Source organism: Hemibagrus wyckioides, linkage group LG02, assembly GCF_019097595.1.
Source record: "Hemibagrus wyckioides isolate EC202008001 linkage group LG02, SWU_Hwy_1.0, whole genome shotgun sequence".
Lineage (NCBI taxonomy): Eukaryota > Metazoa > Chordata > Actinopteri > Siluriformes > Bagridae > Hemibagrus > Hemibagrus wyckioides.
In genome coordinates, this window is record NC_080711.1 from 3190797 (window position 1) to 3209298 (window position 18502).

The 18502-nt window shown below is 44.2% G+C and overlaps 2 protein-coding genes across 5 annotated transcripts; both read right to left on the reverse strand.

Annotated features, from left to right (window-relative positions):
• Positions 1-19: 19 nt before the first annotated feature.
• Positions 20-12822, reverse strand: prr14 (proline rich 14). 3 transcript variants are annotated; one of them, XM_058404403.1, is made up of 9 exons: positions 12689-12822; positions 10447-10621; positions 10050-10170; positions 8376-8419; positions 4902-7181; positions 4681-4795; positions 4263-4372; positions 2129-2197; positions 20-1215 (listed from the first exon to the last, which is right to left on the reverse strand). In XM_058404403.1, the coding sequence occupies exons 2-9, from the start codon at positions 10599-10601 to the stop codon at positions 900-902; spliced, it is 3210 nt and encodes a 1069-aa protein (XP_058260386.1). In that variant the 5' UTR covers positions 10602-10621; positions 12689-12822; the 3' UTR covers positions 20-899. The 3 variants fall into 3 exon arrangements, with proteins under 3 accessions (XP_058260386.1, XP_058260383.1, XP_058260394.1); XM_058404400.1 differs by having other exon boundaries at positions 12662-12820; XM_058404411.1 differs by lacking the exon at positions 12689-12822 and adding an exon at positions 10684-12041.
• An 824-nt stretch (positions 12823-13646) lies between these two features.
• cd2bp2 (CD2 (cytoplasmic tail) binding protein 2) lies at positions 13647-17841 on the reverse strand. Of its 2 annotated transcripts, XM_058404477.1 has the most exons (8): positions 17742-17805; positions 17294-17312; positions 17126-17201; positions 16710-16842; positions 16349-16506; positions 15649-16258; positions 15074-15159; positions 13647-13943 (listed from the first exon to the last, which is right to left on the reverse strand). In XM_058404477.1, the coding sequence occupies exons 3-8, from the start codon at positions 17198-17200 to the stop codon at positions 13833-13835; spliced, it is 1173 nt and encodes a 390-aa protein (XP_058260460.1). In that variant the 5' UTR covers position 17201; positions 17294-17312; positions 17742-17805; the 3' UTR covers positions 13647-13832. The 2 variants fall into 2 exon arrangements, with proteins under 2 accessions (XP_058260460.1, XP_058260455.1); XM_058404472.1 differs by lacking the exon at positions 17294-17312 and having other exon boundaries at positions 17742-17841.
• Between the last annotated feature and the right edge of the window lie 661 nt (positions 17842-18502).

An 18502-nucleotide genomic window follows, 5' to 3' on the forward strand; every position in this document is an offset into this window, starting at 1 on the left:
CGTACAAACATGGACGCTCTTGTAGCTACAAGTTTGTTTGTATTTATTCTTATTTATCGTTTTAAAAAAAAAAAAAGCATTAACAATAAACACATGACAACATGATGGACGGTGTGATGTGATTCGTCTTTGAGAAACCTGACTGGAAAAATTACAAACCGATGTCCCGTAATTCCTATTTACAAAAGTGTTTACACAAACAACAACAAACAACAACAATGTTTAAAACAAAATAACAGTACCCTGAGAGAGCGAGTGATCTATTCAGGCACCTTAATGACGGAACGAACGGCAGACGTGGAACTATTTATTTATTATCCATTTTCAGTACCAGTAATATTTCGGGAATATTTAGCGGTCATCTCATCTGTGAATGAATCTACTGCAGCAAAAAATAACCCTAACCACACAGGGAGGAGCAGCTGAAGTGGAACCGTGTTCCTCGTGTAAACAGCTCACTCTTGTGGCATTTATGACTTCCGAAGGAGGCATTTCCTCCACGCTCGGGTTTGCTTCCCCCGGTTGCCTAGCGACAGTGTTGGTGCAAGTTCGTGAAATGCACGAATGGTGAGTGAGTCAAGAGGTCGCTTCCTCCAGGAGTTTCTATTAGAAATTATGAAATAGCTGAGAGATATAACAGTCAGTATCGGGTCTATAAATTATTCTCGTGTGAGTAAAATGCTAAACTTGGACGGATGTTGAATCAGATCATTGATCAGACAGATATCGGTTATTAAATCAGTGAATTAACTGAATTATCAGGTGAGGTTAAGTGCTTTCTCTCTCTCCCTCACTTCAGTCCCTCAGGATATAACGTTATAAGAGCATTTAGCCGTCATACAACCCTCATGTTAAAACTGTACAAGCGTCCAGCACAGAAACCCGCGCAAGGGCAGGTTTCAGTAAACCATCTGTTCCCTGGCCATCCACACGTCCAGTTCGTTCAGTTTCGAGCACAGGAGTGAATCGAAGTCCTGCAAATGAAGCACTTCTTCTTCCCTGCCTCTGCGCGTTCGCCCCATCCCGGGATTCCCCACTGCTTTCCTCTGAGCTCCACCCCCTCCTCCTCCTCCGCCGCCAACCAGAGGCCTCCTTGGCTTCCGGGTCATGCCTACTTCTTGAAACTCGACAAAGCGCTTTACCCGTTTCGGACCAATCAGGGACTGGGAACCGTCTCGCCGGCTGAGAGGGACTTCGAATATGGTCTCTAAGCGTCTGGAGGGATAAAAAGGAAAAGGAGTCAGGTGTGGCCTCTGATTGGTTGGAATGAAAACCTGCAGCCTTGACCAACTCTTTGCACGCTAGATCAGACTCCTGTGCTTAGTTTATAATTCTCTAATCTGCCTTAGTAAATGAGATAGTTCTTTTTGTTGTTGAACTGTAGACTGGTGTAGTGGAAAATAAAGTGATAAAAAAAAGTGTGTGTGAGAGAGACGTTTGTGTGTGTCTGTCCGTTTCTGCACGTGGTGACATCTGTGTGTGGAGATGTCTGTGTGTGACGTCTGCGTGTGTGTGTAGGTCTGTGTTTTTGTTTTTCTGTCTGTGTGTGTCTTTCTTTCTGTCTGTTTGTGTGTGTGTTTGACATCTGTGTATGTCCGTGTGTTTGTCTGTGACATGTTTCTTTCTGTGTTGTGTGTGTGTTGGTGTTTCCGTCTGTGTGTGCGTGTGTGTTTGTGTTGACATCTGTGTGTGTGTGCGTCTGCGTGTTTCTATGTGTTTAACATCTGTGTTGTATGTGTTTGTTTTTCTGTCTGTGTGTTTCTGTGTCTGTGACATCTGTGCATGATGTGTGTGTGACGTCTGTGTGTGTGTGTGTGCGTTTCTGTGTCTGTGTGTGTGTGTGACGTGTGTGTGTCTATGTGATACAGAATCAGACGTCAGACAGAGACAGACACACACAGACATTACTTTTTGGGAAGTAATCTGTTATGCTTTGCAGTTACATGATGTACAGGCTTCCAGCCAATCACAGCACAGTGGGCGGGGTGTGTCATAGGCAGACAGTATGTGTTGACTGGGTGTGCACACAGTGATGATGTAAAACTGTGACAGCTCTGTGTGTGTGTGTGTGTGTGTGTGTGTGTGTGTGTGTGTGTGTGTGTGGTGAGAAGCGTGTTGAAGCACTCACCCTTCAGGAGGCTTGCTGAAGTTCTTGTTTGTGTAGATCTCCTCCACGCTAAAAACTTTCTTCTTTATCCTGAAAATACACAACATCTGCATTTGTATACATGTCCGTGTACACACACACACACACACACACACACACACACACAGAGAGATCCAGATACTTAAACACGCACATGCAGATAATCAGCAAGACACACACAAACATACACACAGACAGAGACACAGACACTTACACACACAGATCCAGTGACACACACAGACACAAACATACACACAGACAGAGACACAGACACTTACACACACAGATCCAGTGACACACGCACACACACAGACAGACACACACACAGACAGACACACACACAGACAGACAGACACACACAGACAGACACACACAGTTGTGTTCATAAGTTTACATACCCTGGCAGAATTTATGATTTCTTGGCTATTTTTCAGAGAATATAAATGATAACACAAAAACTTTTCTTTCACTCATGGTTAGTGTTTGGCTGAAGCCATTTATTATCAATCAACTGTGTTTACTCTTTTTAAATCATAATGACAACAGAAACTACCCAAATGACCCTGATCAAAAGTTTACATACCCTGGTGATTTTGGCCTGATAACATGCACACAAGTTGACCCAAACGGGTTTGAATGGCTATTAAAGGTAACCATCCTCACCTGTGATCTGTTTGCTTGTAATTAGTGTGTGTGTATTAAAGGTCAATGAGTTTCTGGACTCCTGACAGACCCTTGCATCTTTCACCCAGTGCTGCACTGACAGTTCTGGATTCTGAGTCATGGGGAAAGCAAAAGAATTGTCAAAGGATCTGCGGGAAAAGGTAGTTGAACTGTATAAAACAGGAAAGGGATATAAAAAGATATCCAAGGAATTGAGAATGCCAATCAGCAGTGTTCAAACTCTAATAAAGAAGTGGACAATGAGGGGTTCTGTTGAAACCAAACCACGGTCAGGTAGACCAACTAAAATTTCAGCCACAACTGCCAGGAAAATTGTTCGGGATGCAAAGAAACACCCACAAATAACTTGAGGTGAAATACAGGACTCTCTGAAAACATGTGGCATGGCTGTTTCACACAATTGATGCACAATAAGGAGGCACTTGACGAAAGATGGGCTGCATGGTTGAGTTGCCAGAAGAAAGCCATTACTACGCAAATGCCACAAAGTATCCCGCTTACAATACACCAAACAGCACAGAGACAAGCCTCACACCTTCTGGAACAAAGTCATTTGGAGTGATGAGACCAAAATTGAACTTTTTGGCCACAACCATAAACGCTACATTTGCAAAGGAGTCAACAAGGCCTATGATGAAAGGTACACCATTCCTACTGTGAAACACGGAGGTGGATCGCTGCTGTTTTGGGGATGTGTGAGCTACAAAGGCACAGGAAATTTGGTCAAAATTGATGGCAAGATGAATGCAGTATGTTATCAAAAAATACTGGAGGAAAATTTGCACTCATCAGCCCGGAAGCTTCGCATGGGACGTACCTGGACATTCCAACATGACAAAGATCCAAAACACAAGGCCAAGTCGACCTGTCATTGGCTACAGCAGAATAAAGTGAAGGTTCTGGAGTGGCCATCTCAGTCTCCTGACCTCAATATCATTGAGCCATTTTGGGGAGGTCTCAAATGTGCAGTTCATGCAAGACAGCCCAAGAATTTACAGGAACTGGAGGCTTTTTGTCAAGAAAAATGGGCAGCTTTACCATCTGAGAAGATAAAGACCCTCATCCACAACTACCACAAAAGACTTCAAGCTGTCATTGATGTTAAAGGGGGCAATACACGGTATTAAGAACTGGGGTATGTAAACTTTTGATCAGGGTAGTTTCTATTGTCATTATGATTTAAAGAGTAAACACAGTTGATTGATAATAAATGGCTTCAGCCAAACACTAATGAGTGAAAGAAAAGTTTTTGTGTTATTTATATTCTCTGAAAAATGGCCAAGAAATCATAAATTCTGCCAGGGTATGTAAACTTATGAGCAAAACTATACAGACACAAACACACACACAGATACAGAGACACATACACAGACACCGACACACACACACACACACAATGTGCCTGACAAGGATAGAGCAGGTGGTAACTGACCGGACGGCTTTGGGGAGACCCATCGGTGTCAGATTGTACTGGGGTTTGGGGAGAGTCTTGCGGATGCGGATGGAGGAAACTTTTCTCCGTTCCACTTGCTTGTTGTCGGTCTGGAAAAATAAATACACCCATGTCAGGATAACGAGTCATTACAGACCTTTCAGTCTCTCATACGTACAGGGAGGTTATAACTGCACTATGAAGTCTCCAGGAGGCGGTCTACACTCAGCGTTCAAATGTGCAGGGAGGTTATAACTGCACTATGAATTCTCCAGGAGGCGGTCCTATTCCCGGTTGCCAAAGTGGATGAAAATGATTCGAATTCCGACTAGTAAACCATCAGTGTAAAGGGATGAGGAGGACGGTTTAATCCACAGCTCGACTCTCTACAATAAACTGTATGGCTGTTTCACTGCACCTTAATCTCCGAGTCGGACAAAGCCTTCTCCTCGGATACGGCTGAGGATCGCTCGATTTCTTCCCTTTCCTGCTGAGCAACACCATCAGTCTCCATCGATACAGCGTCGAACACACTGAGAAAAGAAAATATCAAATAAAATATAAAAATAGGTTGAAAATTCAGTCAATGAAGTTTGTGAGAAGTGTTTCCTCTAGCATGGAGGTACGGTGTTGGATTACCTGCTGTGTGAGGACAGAGGGGACTGCTGGAGAGCGTGAGGAGTGTCGGCATAGAAAGCGGATCCGCCCGGTGCTCTGGAGATAGCGGGAGAACTTAGCGAAGGTGGTGAAGGAGAAGACGACGACACAGTCGCGAGGTCGCTACTGCTGGCTCCGTATCCGCTGTCATCGCCGTGTCCTCGACTGGACTTCTTGGACAGGAATGCGAGCGGGCTCGATAAAAAACGGGACACGAGGGCCGCCAAGGATTTGGACGGAGTGTGAGAGTAGGAATGATTGGAAGTGCTGCCCCAGTTGGGATAAACTTCCTTGCGGAGGCACAAGGGGGCAATCTCGCGCTCGATCTCTACGCTGCACACCGTGTGCCTGCGGGTTCGCTTGACCGGAGAGGGAACGTTTACATTTACATGAGGTCCCTTTCTCAGGGGAGAGGGAGGACAGAGGGTTTTGTCGTGGACGGGAGCCTTAGGGGAGTCGTTTCCGTGCTGCAGCGAGGTGATGTCCGGGCAGGAGAGGCTTCGCTGGAGTCGATTCCAGCCTGAAGACGTCGGACCCGCTTTCGGGTCGTCTTCCTGTGTTTCTCTTCTCTCTGAATACACACACCATCTTCTCTGTTGGTCAGCCTCTGGCTTCTCAGCATCGTGGTCATCTTTCACGTAAAAATGTTCCACAGGTGTCGTTCCAGATGGACAGGAAGCGTCCGCTATAATAACGTCCTCTCCCATTTTCCTGCCCTTCGTCCTTATTCCACAGGTCATGATAGAGCTCGTGTCCTTTTCCCCATCCAATCCAGAACCGACCTTCAGCGTCAGAGACATGGACATCCCCTGATCTTCGAATGCCTCCACGTGTCTCTGAACTCTTCTCCTCTTGCTAACGCGTGTCTTTTTGGCGGTCTCCGAGTTGTGCTTTGCTCGATGGATATTGTTCTTATGTGCCTGTTGTGAATGCTCTGATGCTCCATTGCTTGATCTTAAACAATCTGCCAGATCACTGCAGCAGCTTCCTGCAGGGTCAGGTTTCCTCTCTTCACTTGGTTTGTTGTGCTTACGCTGTCGTCTTGTGCGGGAACTCGCACACGTCACGGATCCTGTCGACGGAGGACCTCCCGCTGAGGTCGAATCGTTTGTTATGATTGTGCTGAGAAGATCAGGGGAGATACATGAGGTGGAAACGCTCGTGGCGTCCAAGGCTACTGACCGACATGTCACATTGTTTTCCCTTTTACTTCTACTCCTGGATGCTCGCGTCAGAACCATTCTCTCTCCCTTTGAGGAATTACAAGAGTTTAAGTCTGACACGTGAACAACAACACTACCGCACATGCTAAGGCGCTCAACTGAGACACAAGGCTCTCTCCGTTTAAGAGTCTGAATCAGCGTCGGGTTTTCCAAAGTCTTGATCTGCGTGACCTCTGGAGATCCTTCCTCTTGCTCCGATGTTCCATCTGTGCCTTTTTTCCCCACGCTTTTCACCGTTTCCTCTCGTTCACGTCTCTCCGGTTCTCTACCTTTCTTCCTCTTTCCGACAGCTGGAGTCGGAAGCCTTAACTTTTTAGGTAAAGGCTGATCCTGATCTCGGCTTTTACTCTTCTCTTCTGGTTCCGTGTTCTTGGTTAGCTCATCCGATGGCTTCCGTTCACGCAAAGCGGCTTTCGCAGAACCTTTTCTAAGGCTTGTCCTGACAGAGTCTGTGCCTGTGCGTGAGAGCGGATGTGAATTGATGGAGTTCTGGTTTTCTTCACTGCTGCATTGCTGAACACCTGAAGGTGTAATTTGATTGGTTGATCCGGTGCTTGCTGGATTTAACAACCCGTAAGACCCATCATCCTCTGGGATTGAGTCTCGTCTGTGTTCTGACCCGCTCTGCGAAATCGTCACTTTGTTCTGCTCGGAATCGCTCACATTACTCGGATGGGCGTCAAAATTCAGCGTCTGGACGACTGACAATTTTGTCTTCTCTTTTTTTGGAAAGGCGTCTTCTTTGCCGTCATTTCCTATGTCCTCCTTGTTCTCGCGAGTCACGGAGGGAGATTCGTTGTTCGGCCCGGCCGGAAACTCGTTGGGTTTGAAAAGCCGCACTGGACTCATGACGATCTCCGTGAAGCTTGCCATCTTGGATTTGAACGTCTGGAAAAGAGGCCCGATCACCCATCTCTTCGCCGGTGGAGGGCTTTCCAGATCTTTCTTCTCAGAATCCTGGGCTTTAGTCACGTCATTTGAGCCTGAAGACAACGGCATCAACTCCAACTTGCGCTTACAGGACCTTGTGGGTTTATCTCTGAAAATAAAACACACACACACACAAATGACACACAAATCAGCACCCCAACATGCATGTGATCAAGTCAGTGAGCACTGAGACATGGGCGTTTCCTTTCCACTAATTTGCTCATGAGTCAAGATTTCTTGTGAGACTTCAGGATAACGATAACAAATGGCTAAGAATCGAAAAAGAGAAATCTTCACATGAAACATTCCCCTGGGTCCTAATGAACTCGGTTAAACAGAATCCTGGGGTTATGTAGATGGAGGTTTCACACTGCTCCTACTTTCCCCGGGGTTAACACGAATCCTGGCTCTTCATAATCTGATGTTTCACACTCTACATTCCTAAACCCCGCCACAACCTTCTGCTTATTTGCATATTTGTGTATCGAAAACCCTGATTGGATAAATCCAGCACTTTAAATAATGTAGTTGATCAGACATTTGTTGATATCCAGCTTCTGCTTTTTCACTCAGTTCCTTATGTCCAGTTTGTCCTGAACAGACTTTTCTGACCATGACTATAAAAATAAAAATCCCTACAATTGGCTCATGACCATGTGACGTTGTTTTTGTTTACACATCATGTGGTATTTTTGTGACCGTTCAAAGCACCTGATACGAGGCTGAAGCTCTGTTCGGTTTCTGTTGCTAAGCGACCAGCCGTAACATGCTAACGCTGCATGGTTTCACACTGTTCCTCACCGTGATGTGTAAAAGCTTCAGAGCAGAATTTCATCACCCCGCTGTGTCAAACCCCACTTATACATTACCCCTGTTAAACCTTCCTCTACCCCGGGGGGTAATAGCAGGGATTAGAAGAGAACTGTGGATTAAGCTCATTGTGAAAGGTCTTTTAGCTTTTTTAGACCTGGGAGTGTTTGCATGTAAACAGACTTAAAAGATCAACTGCAGAATGCTTCAGCTGATTATCAACCATCATTATCTGACTTAAACACCTGACCTTGAAACCGCAATCTCATTCCATAAAGGGACATGAACATAAACCTGTGAAAATGGGAGGAAAAAACCCTAACAATCTGTGATGGTTTGATGATTTCTATGCTGGTGAATACCTCTTACGACACCTAGTGCTCATTTGGGTAGTGACCACTGCTACTAACCCATCAGGTGATCGTGGTCTCATGGGCTCGGCTCAGTGTTTATCTTCACTAATGTTTAGACGAGCAGAAAGAAATACACTCACTCTGTCTGTCTGTGTCGACTCTCCTCTCTGTATTCATGGCTTTCCTGAAAGAGAGAGAGAGAAAAAGAGAGAGACAGAGAGAGAGACACAGAGAGAGAGAGAAAAAGAGAGAGACAGAGAGAGAGACACAGAGAGAGGCAGAGAGAGAGAGAGAGAGGCAGAGAGAGGGAGGCAGAGAGAGGGAGAGCGAGCAAGCGAGAGAGAGAGAGAGACACAGAGAGTGCAAAGCAGAGAGACAGACAAACAGACAGAGAAAAAAAAGAGAGAAAGTGAGAGAAAGACAGATAGAGAGAGAGCGAAGCAGAGGGGGGGGCATGAAGCAGAGAGACAGACAGACAGAGAGAGAGAGAGCGCAAAGCAGAGAAACAGAGACAGACAGACAGACAGAGAGAGAGAGCCAAGCAGAGGGGGGGGGGGAGTGAAGCAGAGGGACAGTCAGAGAGAGAGAGAGAGAGAGAGAGAGAGACAGAGAGTGCAAAGCAGAGAGACAGAAACAGACAGAGAGAAAAAAAAGAGAGAAAGTGAGAGAAAGACAGATAGAGAGAGCGAAGCAGAGAGGGGGGGCATGTAGCAGACAGACAGACAGACAGAGAGAGAGAGAGATAGAGCCAAGCAGAGGGGGGGGGGGGAGTGAAGCAGAGGGACAGTCAGAGAGAGAGAGAGAGAGAGAGAGAGAGAGAGAGAGAGAGAGACAGACAGACAGACAGACAGAGAGAGAGAGAGAGACAGAGAGAGAAAGCGATTTTATTGAAGTGAAAAAAAGAACTGCTATCTTCATCGAGATCATGCAGGAAAAAATGCACAGAAGTGTGTGTGTGTGAGACTGTGTGTGTGTGTGAGACTGTGTATGTGTGTGTGTGAGTATGTGTGTGAGACTGTGTGAGTGTGTGTGTGTGTGTGTGTGTGTGTGTGTGTGTGTGTGTGTGTGTGTGAGAGACTGTGTGAGTGTGCGAGACTGTGTGTGTATAAAACTCAGTAGACCATAAAAGTAGATTAACATCACTCAATTAAACTCATTAAACAAACACGAACACAGACGAGCAATTACAAATCACAGCTCCACTTAAGCGTGACTAAGTGTGTGTGTGTGTGTGTGTGTGTGTGTGTGTGTGTGTGTGTGAGGCACGTGTTCAGGAGACTTCGTTTATTATTAAACCATCTGATAATGAAATCAGTGTGGAAAACCTGTAGGTAAGCAGATAATAGGAATAAGGAATAGTAAGATACTGTACTCTGATTATTCATCAGTGCTCTGTAAATAACAGGCGTGTGTTGTGATAAATAAAGGCACTGGATTCACCCACTCAAAACCCACTTGATTCACCCACCCAAAACCCACTTGATTCATCCACCCAAAACCCACTTGATTCACCCACCCAAAACCCACTTGATTCATGCACCCAAAGCCCACTTGATTCATTTGATTCACCCACCCAAAACCCACTTGATTCACTCAGCCAAAACCCACTTGATTCATCCACCCAAAACCCACTTGATTCATGCACCCAAAACCCACTTGATTCATGCACCCAAAGCCTACTTGATTCATTTGATTCACCCACCCAAAACCCACTTGATTCACTTGAGTCGACTCACATTCTTATAGTTGACCAGGGATGAGAGGAATCATTTCACCTGATTGATTAAAACAAAGTAAAAACACAGAAATGGTACCATGTTGCGTCTATCTGACGAGTTCGATCGCTGCTGCTCTGAAGAGACGACACCTTCGCTGTGGTTCATCCTGATCGTCTTCGGACTTCTGCTCATTGAGGAACTTCCTGGATCATCGGAGCTGATAGGAATGGAGCACAGCATGGATTAGTGTGATGATTATCAGTGTGGATGGAGGCTCAGGAGAAGGATCTGTGTCTAAATAAACATTAATAATTGTAATTCCTGACACCGTATGACACTTCGTTATCTATCAACATGAACAAAAATGTAAAACGTCACGGAATCTCATCTAAGTGGTGACTGGACGATGGGGAAAACTTTGGCACTTAAAATTTTGACCTTTCAAAATAAAAATCTCAGAAGTGATGTCTATGTCCAGTTGTGATGTCTGTACCGGTGAAAAACAGGAGCGTGAGGGACAGCCTGAAGACGACGGTCACTGCGGCGGCTGGGACAAAGGGCAGCGGGAGAATTCCGGCCGTCTTCCTCCATCAGAGTGACACACGGAGGGATTTGCTCTTGGGAAGACGTCAGCATGTCCACAACCATATCCCTCTGACCGCCTCGACCTGAATACACAATGAGAATCAGAGCATACCGAGATCAGAGGAGGGACGTGATGATGATTTACCTCGTAGTGATGGGACAGAGGCGGTCAGCGTTAGCGTTGTTGCTCTGTCAGTAGATCAGGTTATAAATGTAGAGATGCAATCTTTTATCATCTGAAGAGGTTTTTCTCCCCAAGCCACCACACACACACCACAATTTCAGAATGACTGAAACTCAAGCGTCAGACAGTGAGTGGATGAGGGTAACACATCTGTAAGCGATGAGTAACAGCAGGTTGGCATGTGCCAATATTAAACCTACTCCTCACAGAATTTACCACAGGGTACGGTATTATGGATTTATTTTTAGATCATGTGACAAAATATTGTACAGTGAGTACAGAAATACATGACTGCACCTGCCATACAAGTTTTCTCAGGGTTCTCTGGTTTCCCCCGACCGCCCTAAACCATCCCATGAGCTGAATAAGTGACAGTAAGTCGCCTCAAGATGTGTGTGAACGTGAGTGTGTGTGTGTGAAATGTGTACGATCAGACTTGCTGTCTTTGTACCTCACACCCAGTGGAGAGGCCTCGGATCCACCGCCCAGAACCTGACCAGGATTCTTACGGAAGTGAAAATACCAAGAGAGAAAAGAAACGATGTACACAACAAAAAAAGGAGCGAAGAAAGAAAGAATTATGAAATACAGAAGGACGAAAAGAACGAAGTATTGATTAAGGAATCAGTAAATGTGTGTGTCGAGTATGGAGGTATTTACTGGATTACTGACACATTCCCTCAACAGACATACTGGTTAATAAATATTAATTATTAAAAAATTAATAGGCAAACGGTTTAGTGGTTAGCGCTGTTGCCTCACAGCAAAAAGGCCTTTCTGTGTGGAGTTTGCATGTTCTCCCTGTGCCTGCGTGGGTTTACTCCGGTTTCCTCCCACAGTCCAATAACATGTACCTTAGGTTGATTGGTAACGTATTTTAGGTGGATTGGTAATTCTAAATTGCCCATAGGAGTGAGTGTGTGTGTGTGTGTGTGTCTATGTGTGTGGCCCTGTGATGGACTGGTGACCTGTCCATCAGCCCCTGCCTTTCGCCCAATGTGTGCTGGGATAGGCTCCAGTAGATCCCCATGACCCTAATTACGAATAAAGTGGGTATAGACAATGGATGGATGGATGGATGGATGGATGGATGATAGTCAAACAGTTTCCAGTAAAATAAAGCGTTATTTATTTTTCTCCCCTGTTTAAAGCTTTTTTGTTTATTTGGCCAGACTTTTTCAAAATGAACTACATGCTAACGCGAAGTGATAAAAGTTTCATTCCTATAATTCTTTAATAAAATATACAAATTAAAAAATAATAATAATAAAAACATATAGCTAAAAGTAAAACTTTTCTGTTAGAGCAGCGACATAAATTGTGTTGCCATAGCGACCGAAACGAAAGAGCACCGCACGTGCCGCTAGCCGGGTCCATAATATTGATAGCTGATGCTATATATATATATATATATATATATATATATATATATATATATATATATATATATATAGTATATATAATGATATATATATCGTTTGTTTTGGTTATTGTTGTTTTGTTCGAGACACTGAAATGCCTAACGTTAGTTAAAATACACAGCACACAGTCATTTTAACCCGAAATCATCTCTATCTGGATTAAATACGAGAAATAAACCCAGGGTAATGGAATGGAAATAAAATCATGCAGAGGTATGTGAAGAAGAATAATAATGATACACGTTTATATGAATTAATTAAACAAATTTGCGATTTCGGGAAAATACTAATGAGCAGGATAAATGTGTTGCATTTTAAGAATTAAAAGCCTTATACAATTATCTAAGCCTAGAGAAATAATAGTATAAAGCTTAAATGAAGCAGTTTTGCATTTCTAAGCGGAATTACTTCAATAATAAATGCGAGATTATCCTTAACGTGATGCCTATACCTAACATAGGTGCAGCCGACACACGACAGAAGGCAATTATTTAACATTTCTTAACATTTATACATACCGAGAAGATCTTAAAAAGACATCTGACCTCTCTGACAGAATTCCGTAAGTGAATTTCAGGACTCAATGCTCAGAAAGCGACAGTAAATCCGTGCTCTCGGACATTTTCACGCCGAAACGGCGGTCCAAGTTTCGCCATCTTTTTTTTTTTTTTTTTTTTCTTTCAACGCACTCTCTACTCACCAGACGCTCCCTGACAATTCTGACCAATCAGGCATCTTGTTTTTCCGCTAAAGACCCACCCCCGGGCCAATCAGAACGCCCGTTATAACTAGCCAATCAGAGTTTAGAATTCACACGCCAAGTGAGTCGAAAAACATACAGCAGAAAAAAGCGAAATTCAATTGGCCAATCAAATTTGAGTATGCAAATTAGTTTAAGTGAGGCGACCAATCAGATTAAAGCAGGTCGTTGAGGTCAGTGGTTGATTTACATCACTACTCCCCGTGTAGAGGATAATTATAAGGCACTAGAAGAGGCGAAGTGACCGTTATTTCATGCCCTAGTTAGTGCACTTATATCAGAGAGATGGGGAGATTCAGGGTTTAGGATATTTTGGGGGAGTTTGGGGTTTAACGGTAGACAAAAGCACCTACAAAATTCACGCACAGACAGGCACACGCAGAGAGACAGACAGACAGACACACACACACACAAGACAGAGACAGACAGACACACACAGAGAGACACAAATACACACAGACAGACACACACAATGAGAGAGACACAGACAGACAGACACACACAGACAGAGACTCACACATATAGAGACAGCGACACAGACAGAGGCGCACACACACACACGAGACACACACAGAGACGGAGACACACACACACACAATGAGAGAAAGACACAGAGAGACAGACTCACACAGACCCACAGAGAGACATACACACAGACAGACATGCGCACACAGACAGAAACACAGAGAGACATACACACACACACACACACACACACACACACACAAATACTATACTAGAGATCTGGCCATTCACCAAAATCTTTATTTTAAAATAAATGTACATGGTATCAAACGGCGATGATAGCAAACATTTACTCCGGCTCTTTAACACATGTGGATATCAGGATTCAGAGGAACACATATCTCACATTAAAAAGGCAAAGGAAAGCAAGTGTTGAAAATGAAATAATGGAGCATGTGGGCGAGTCACGTATAAAGATCGAAGTCCAGTCTTTTGGAGTTGTAGAACTGCGCTCCTTCCTGGTCGACCCGTCTGCAGTACACGCCGTCTTTAAAGTAGCCCTGGTCAACCCAGTCCTGGAGGAAAAACATACACTCCTGATTATCCTTCATAGGAAAGAAACCGTCCCAAATCCCCAACTGGTTAAAAACAGGATTATAAATCATCTACCGTGATACATAACTATCATCATATTTACACCATGTTTATACACCATACTGCCAAAAGTTTTGGAACACCCCTCCAAATCACGGAATTGTTGTTTTTCAGGGGTTGGGCTCGGCCCCTTAGTTCCAGTGAAAGGAACTCTTAATGTTTCAGCTTCATACCAAGACATTTTGGACAGTTTCATGCTTTGTGGGAACAGTTTGGGGATGACCCCTTCCTGTTCCAACATGACTGCACACAAAGCAAGGTCCATAAAGACATGGATGAGTGAGTTTGGTGTGGAGGAACGTGACTGGCCTGCACAGAGTCCTGAACTCAACCCCATAGAACACCTTTGGGATGAATAAGAGTGGAGACTGTGAGCCATTCTAAAAGTTTTGGGACATCTGTCTTTACATGCACATGAATGTAATATGGAGTTGTTCCACCCTTTACAGCTATAACAGCTTCAACTCTTCTGGGAAGGCTTTCCACAAGGTTTAGGAGTGTGTTTATGGGAATTTTTGACCATTCCTCTAGAAGCACATTTGTGAGGTCAGGCACTGATGTTGGACGAGAAGGTCTGGCTCACAGTCTCCTTTCACTGGAACTGAGGAGCCGAGCCCAACACCTGAATTCAATGATTTGGAGGGGTGTCCCAAAACTTTCGGCAATATAGCGTATTCAGGTCATCTCTCTCAAACACTCATAACGTTATCTTTAAAGCCATTACACTGCAAGGTGTGAGGATATCCTTCTGTCTATCCAGACTACACTACTGAAACTAAATACAGTCCACTGACCTCTTCTACTTCCTTCCAAGCTTTTGTTTTTCTTCCAAAAGCCTCTATACACCATCAGTAAAAGTTTGTACACATCCAGGATGAAGAAACGAAACCACGGTTATGATTTTAAACCAAAAAAATGTTTTTGTGAAGAACTCAAGAATCACCGGCTCACACGCACCACATGATCGGCTCAAGGAATAGTTAGAGCTACAGCTTCGATTCGTTACTTATGAAGGACACCAATGTTGTGGACATGACCTGAAGATTCTCACCTGCATCTGCTGGCTGCTGAAGGGTCCGTAGAGCTCGGAGTTCTCCTGATTGTCCCATTTGTACTCCCACATCACCTCGTCACTCACTGCAGAAAAAAAACAAAAACAAATCACAGCATGTTAAAAAACATAAAATTAAGAATTAAAAGACTTGTGCCATGATGTACACAAGAACTTCTGCAACCTCGTTTAAACGGAAAATAAGTGCATTTGGGTAGAAATGAATTTTCTAGTCCATGAAGGAATGCACTCCTCCGACAACAGCGGTGAGGGGAGAGGAAAGGATGAGAATTTAGTCTCTGAGTCGAGACCATGATTGTTTAAGCTTGTGCATACAGCTGAGAAGGGAGGAACATTTAGGCGTGTCTTTTAAATAATTAGCACAGACGAATCATAATGGAGGATATGAGCCAAGTGAACACAAACGTTACACCAGATTTCTAGGATAAAATAACTATCACTAAGGATCGATAAATAAAAACATATCTAAAACATTACACTGTACAAGTAATCTATGGTCCAATCAGTGATCTGCGTTATTCCTAGCCACGCCCACACAGCAGGCTCCCTTTTACCTAAGCAGCTATCGGCTTCCTCGTCCTTTTTCTGCTTCTTCTCCTCTTTCCTCTGGCCGTGCTGCTCGTCGAACTGATCGCCGAACATGTCCAGCTCGTCGTCTTCCTCCTCCTCTTCTCCTTTGTCCTCTTTGGCAGCCGTGTCTCTCCTCTGCATCCCTTTCAGTCTGTATGCCAGTTTTTCATACGTCTGCTGATAAATCTCGTATACCCCGAGCACCACCAGTCTGTCGGCCAGCGCCGTGAGCCTGTCCAGTTTCTCCGTGTCTCTGATGGACGTCTCGTCTTTCTCCTGCTCGCCTCCGTCCTGCACTCGGCCCCTTTTCTTCCGTCCTCCCAGTCCTCCCAGTCGGCGGAGTGCAGCAGAGACGGTCTCTCCAGGCTGCAGTAGATTCACCACGGCCTCTGTGAGCTGGGGTGGCGTGTACGAAGCCAGCGGGTCCTCCGGAGCCTCGCTCTCCTCCTCTTCCTCGGCGTCTTCCTCGGCCTCGTCCTGTTTCTCCTCCCGCTGTCTCTCCTCCTCGGCCTCGTCCTCATCTCCGACTCGGCGATGACGCTTAGCGGAGAGTCCCTTCTTTTTCTTTTTCACAGGCTGCTCTTTGATTTTTACCTACGCAAAATAAGAGAGAAATAAGATTTCCCAAGCATAACTATGAACTTGTGCAAACAAATCGCCATGGTAACACTGCTGAACTCGCACCCAGTCGATGTTGTCCAGCCAGTTGTCTCTGATGTCTTTCTCTTTCTTGATGAAGTAGTTTCCCTCCGAGTCGAAGTGACCCTCCTCCATTTCCTCTTTCAGGTTAAAGGGAGTGATGGGAACACCTTCATCACAGTCGATCGTGGCCATTTCCTGACCTACACACACACACACGTTATTCTAGTTCTCATGCTGTTATCTGACTTGAGATTTTCTGGTGCATGGCAATTATTAACATGTTTAACTAGTTCCCTTTAATATACAGCGACTACTAGAAAAAAAAACATCCTGACCAGGCCACACCCACCAACAACAGGGCCAAGCGTGCTCTGTGACAAAACACGCTCATAAATAAACACACCTTCGATATCATCACTGGCCAGGATGTTGTATTTGCTGTCCTTTTCGCCATCCTCTCCCTCATCTTCTTCATCGCTGTCCAGAGAGTGTTTCTCCTTAAACCTCGAGCCGGGTCCACTCACCTCATCGTACATCTGCGGACAGAGAGAATGCACGAATTTAAAAACCAAGTGTATTAACCTCAGAATTCTAGTCTGTATCACGCAAAAATGAGAGCTGTAGCTGAACAGGAGTGGTGAGCAGACTCTCACTAGACAGACGCATGTTTGTGCATGTTGACAGCTTGTCGATCAAAAGTAAGCCACGCCCCCTGGTTAGTGCAAGAGGGCGTCACGTGACTTAGACCTGCACACTCGCATGCTGATTACTGCTGTTGATTGTTATTTGTATGTTGAAACACACACACACCCCCCATACCTTCTTTTTCGGAACCTCGTCATCCAAACTAAATTCCTCTTCACCATCTTGAAATGTGACTTTCCTTTTGGACATTCTGAAAAGTTATTAAATCATCATTGGGTCAAAATAACATTCATTAGTAATAAATAATCGAAAAAAATATCAATTACAGGCTAATAATATTACCTTTAGCCACGTATATAAACTAGAAGAGACAAAATAAAGACTATATATGAAGCATATTATGTATAGTCACATTAAAGACACATCTAAAGAGGTAAATAATAAAAACGTGCAGAATTTATTTCCCACCCGTATTACGTCTAAAATACCTTCCTATACTATTCTTTACTACAAGTTTATCATCCAATCAACAGACGCCTCCAGGATTACCAACCTATCATAACACGAGAGACGCAACACTTATAGCCAATCACCGCGCTGGAGGGGCGGGATCTAACAAATAAACGCGTGGGAAACAAACCGACGCGAGTCGAACGCATTAGCAAGTTAGCAAGCGCGTTAAATACTATTGAAAGCAACGTTCTCCGTACTTGATGAGAAAAACATTTGTATTTCGAACAATAAGAAGACACTAAGAGAAACTGTGCAATACACGAGAATCCGCGCCTACCTGGATATTTTGGTTGCTATTGAATCTGCGCCATTCAAGCTACAAACGGAAGTGACGTTTTTCGCACCGTCGGCTTCTTGTTCTTCTGCTAGATGGCGTTTGTTACTTGGAAACGTTTCGTATTAGCGCCCCCTACAGTTATGGCCACAAATCACTGTACACGATTAGTACAATGTTTGTTTTAATTTTATTTACTGAATCTAGAGTGTAGCTAAATGATCATGATTTACATGTGTATGTTTATATTGCCCCTTCTATTCTATTCTATTCTATTCTATTCTATTCTATTCTATTCTATTCATAATAACAGCCTTCTGAACATTAATGCCTTTCATGGTATGAATGGCTAAGTCTCATTTGTCTTACTCTCCCTAACTCTCCTTACCATCACTAGATGTCTCCCCATCACTTTAGAGCATCTATTTGCCTTCTAACCCTTGGTGTAACACTTGGTGAGATTTACTCCTACGTGTACACACAGAAATATGATCAGGATTTCATGAAATTCAAGCTCTTGAAATGCTGTACCATTTCATGGATAGATAGATAGATAGATAGATAGATAGACAGACAGACTTTACTGATCCCAATAGGGAAATTCTTGTTATTTGTCACTGATTGGTTGATGAATATGGGTGTAGGATAGGCTGGCAGTGGACAGTCGCAGGGACTGGCACCTTCTCCCACTGGTGAGACTCTTGAACTGGATGATGTTAGGATTCTCAGACAAGGGCCAGCTGAACAGAGAAGAGAGGAACTTC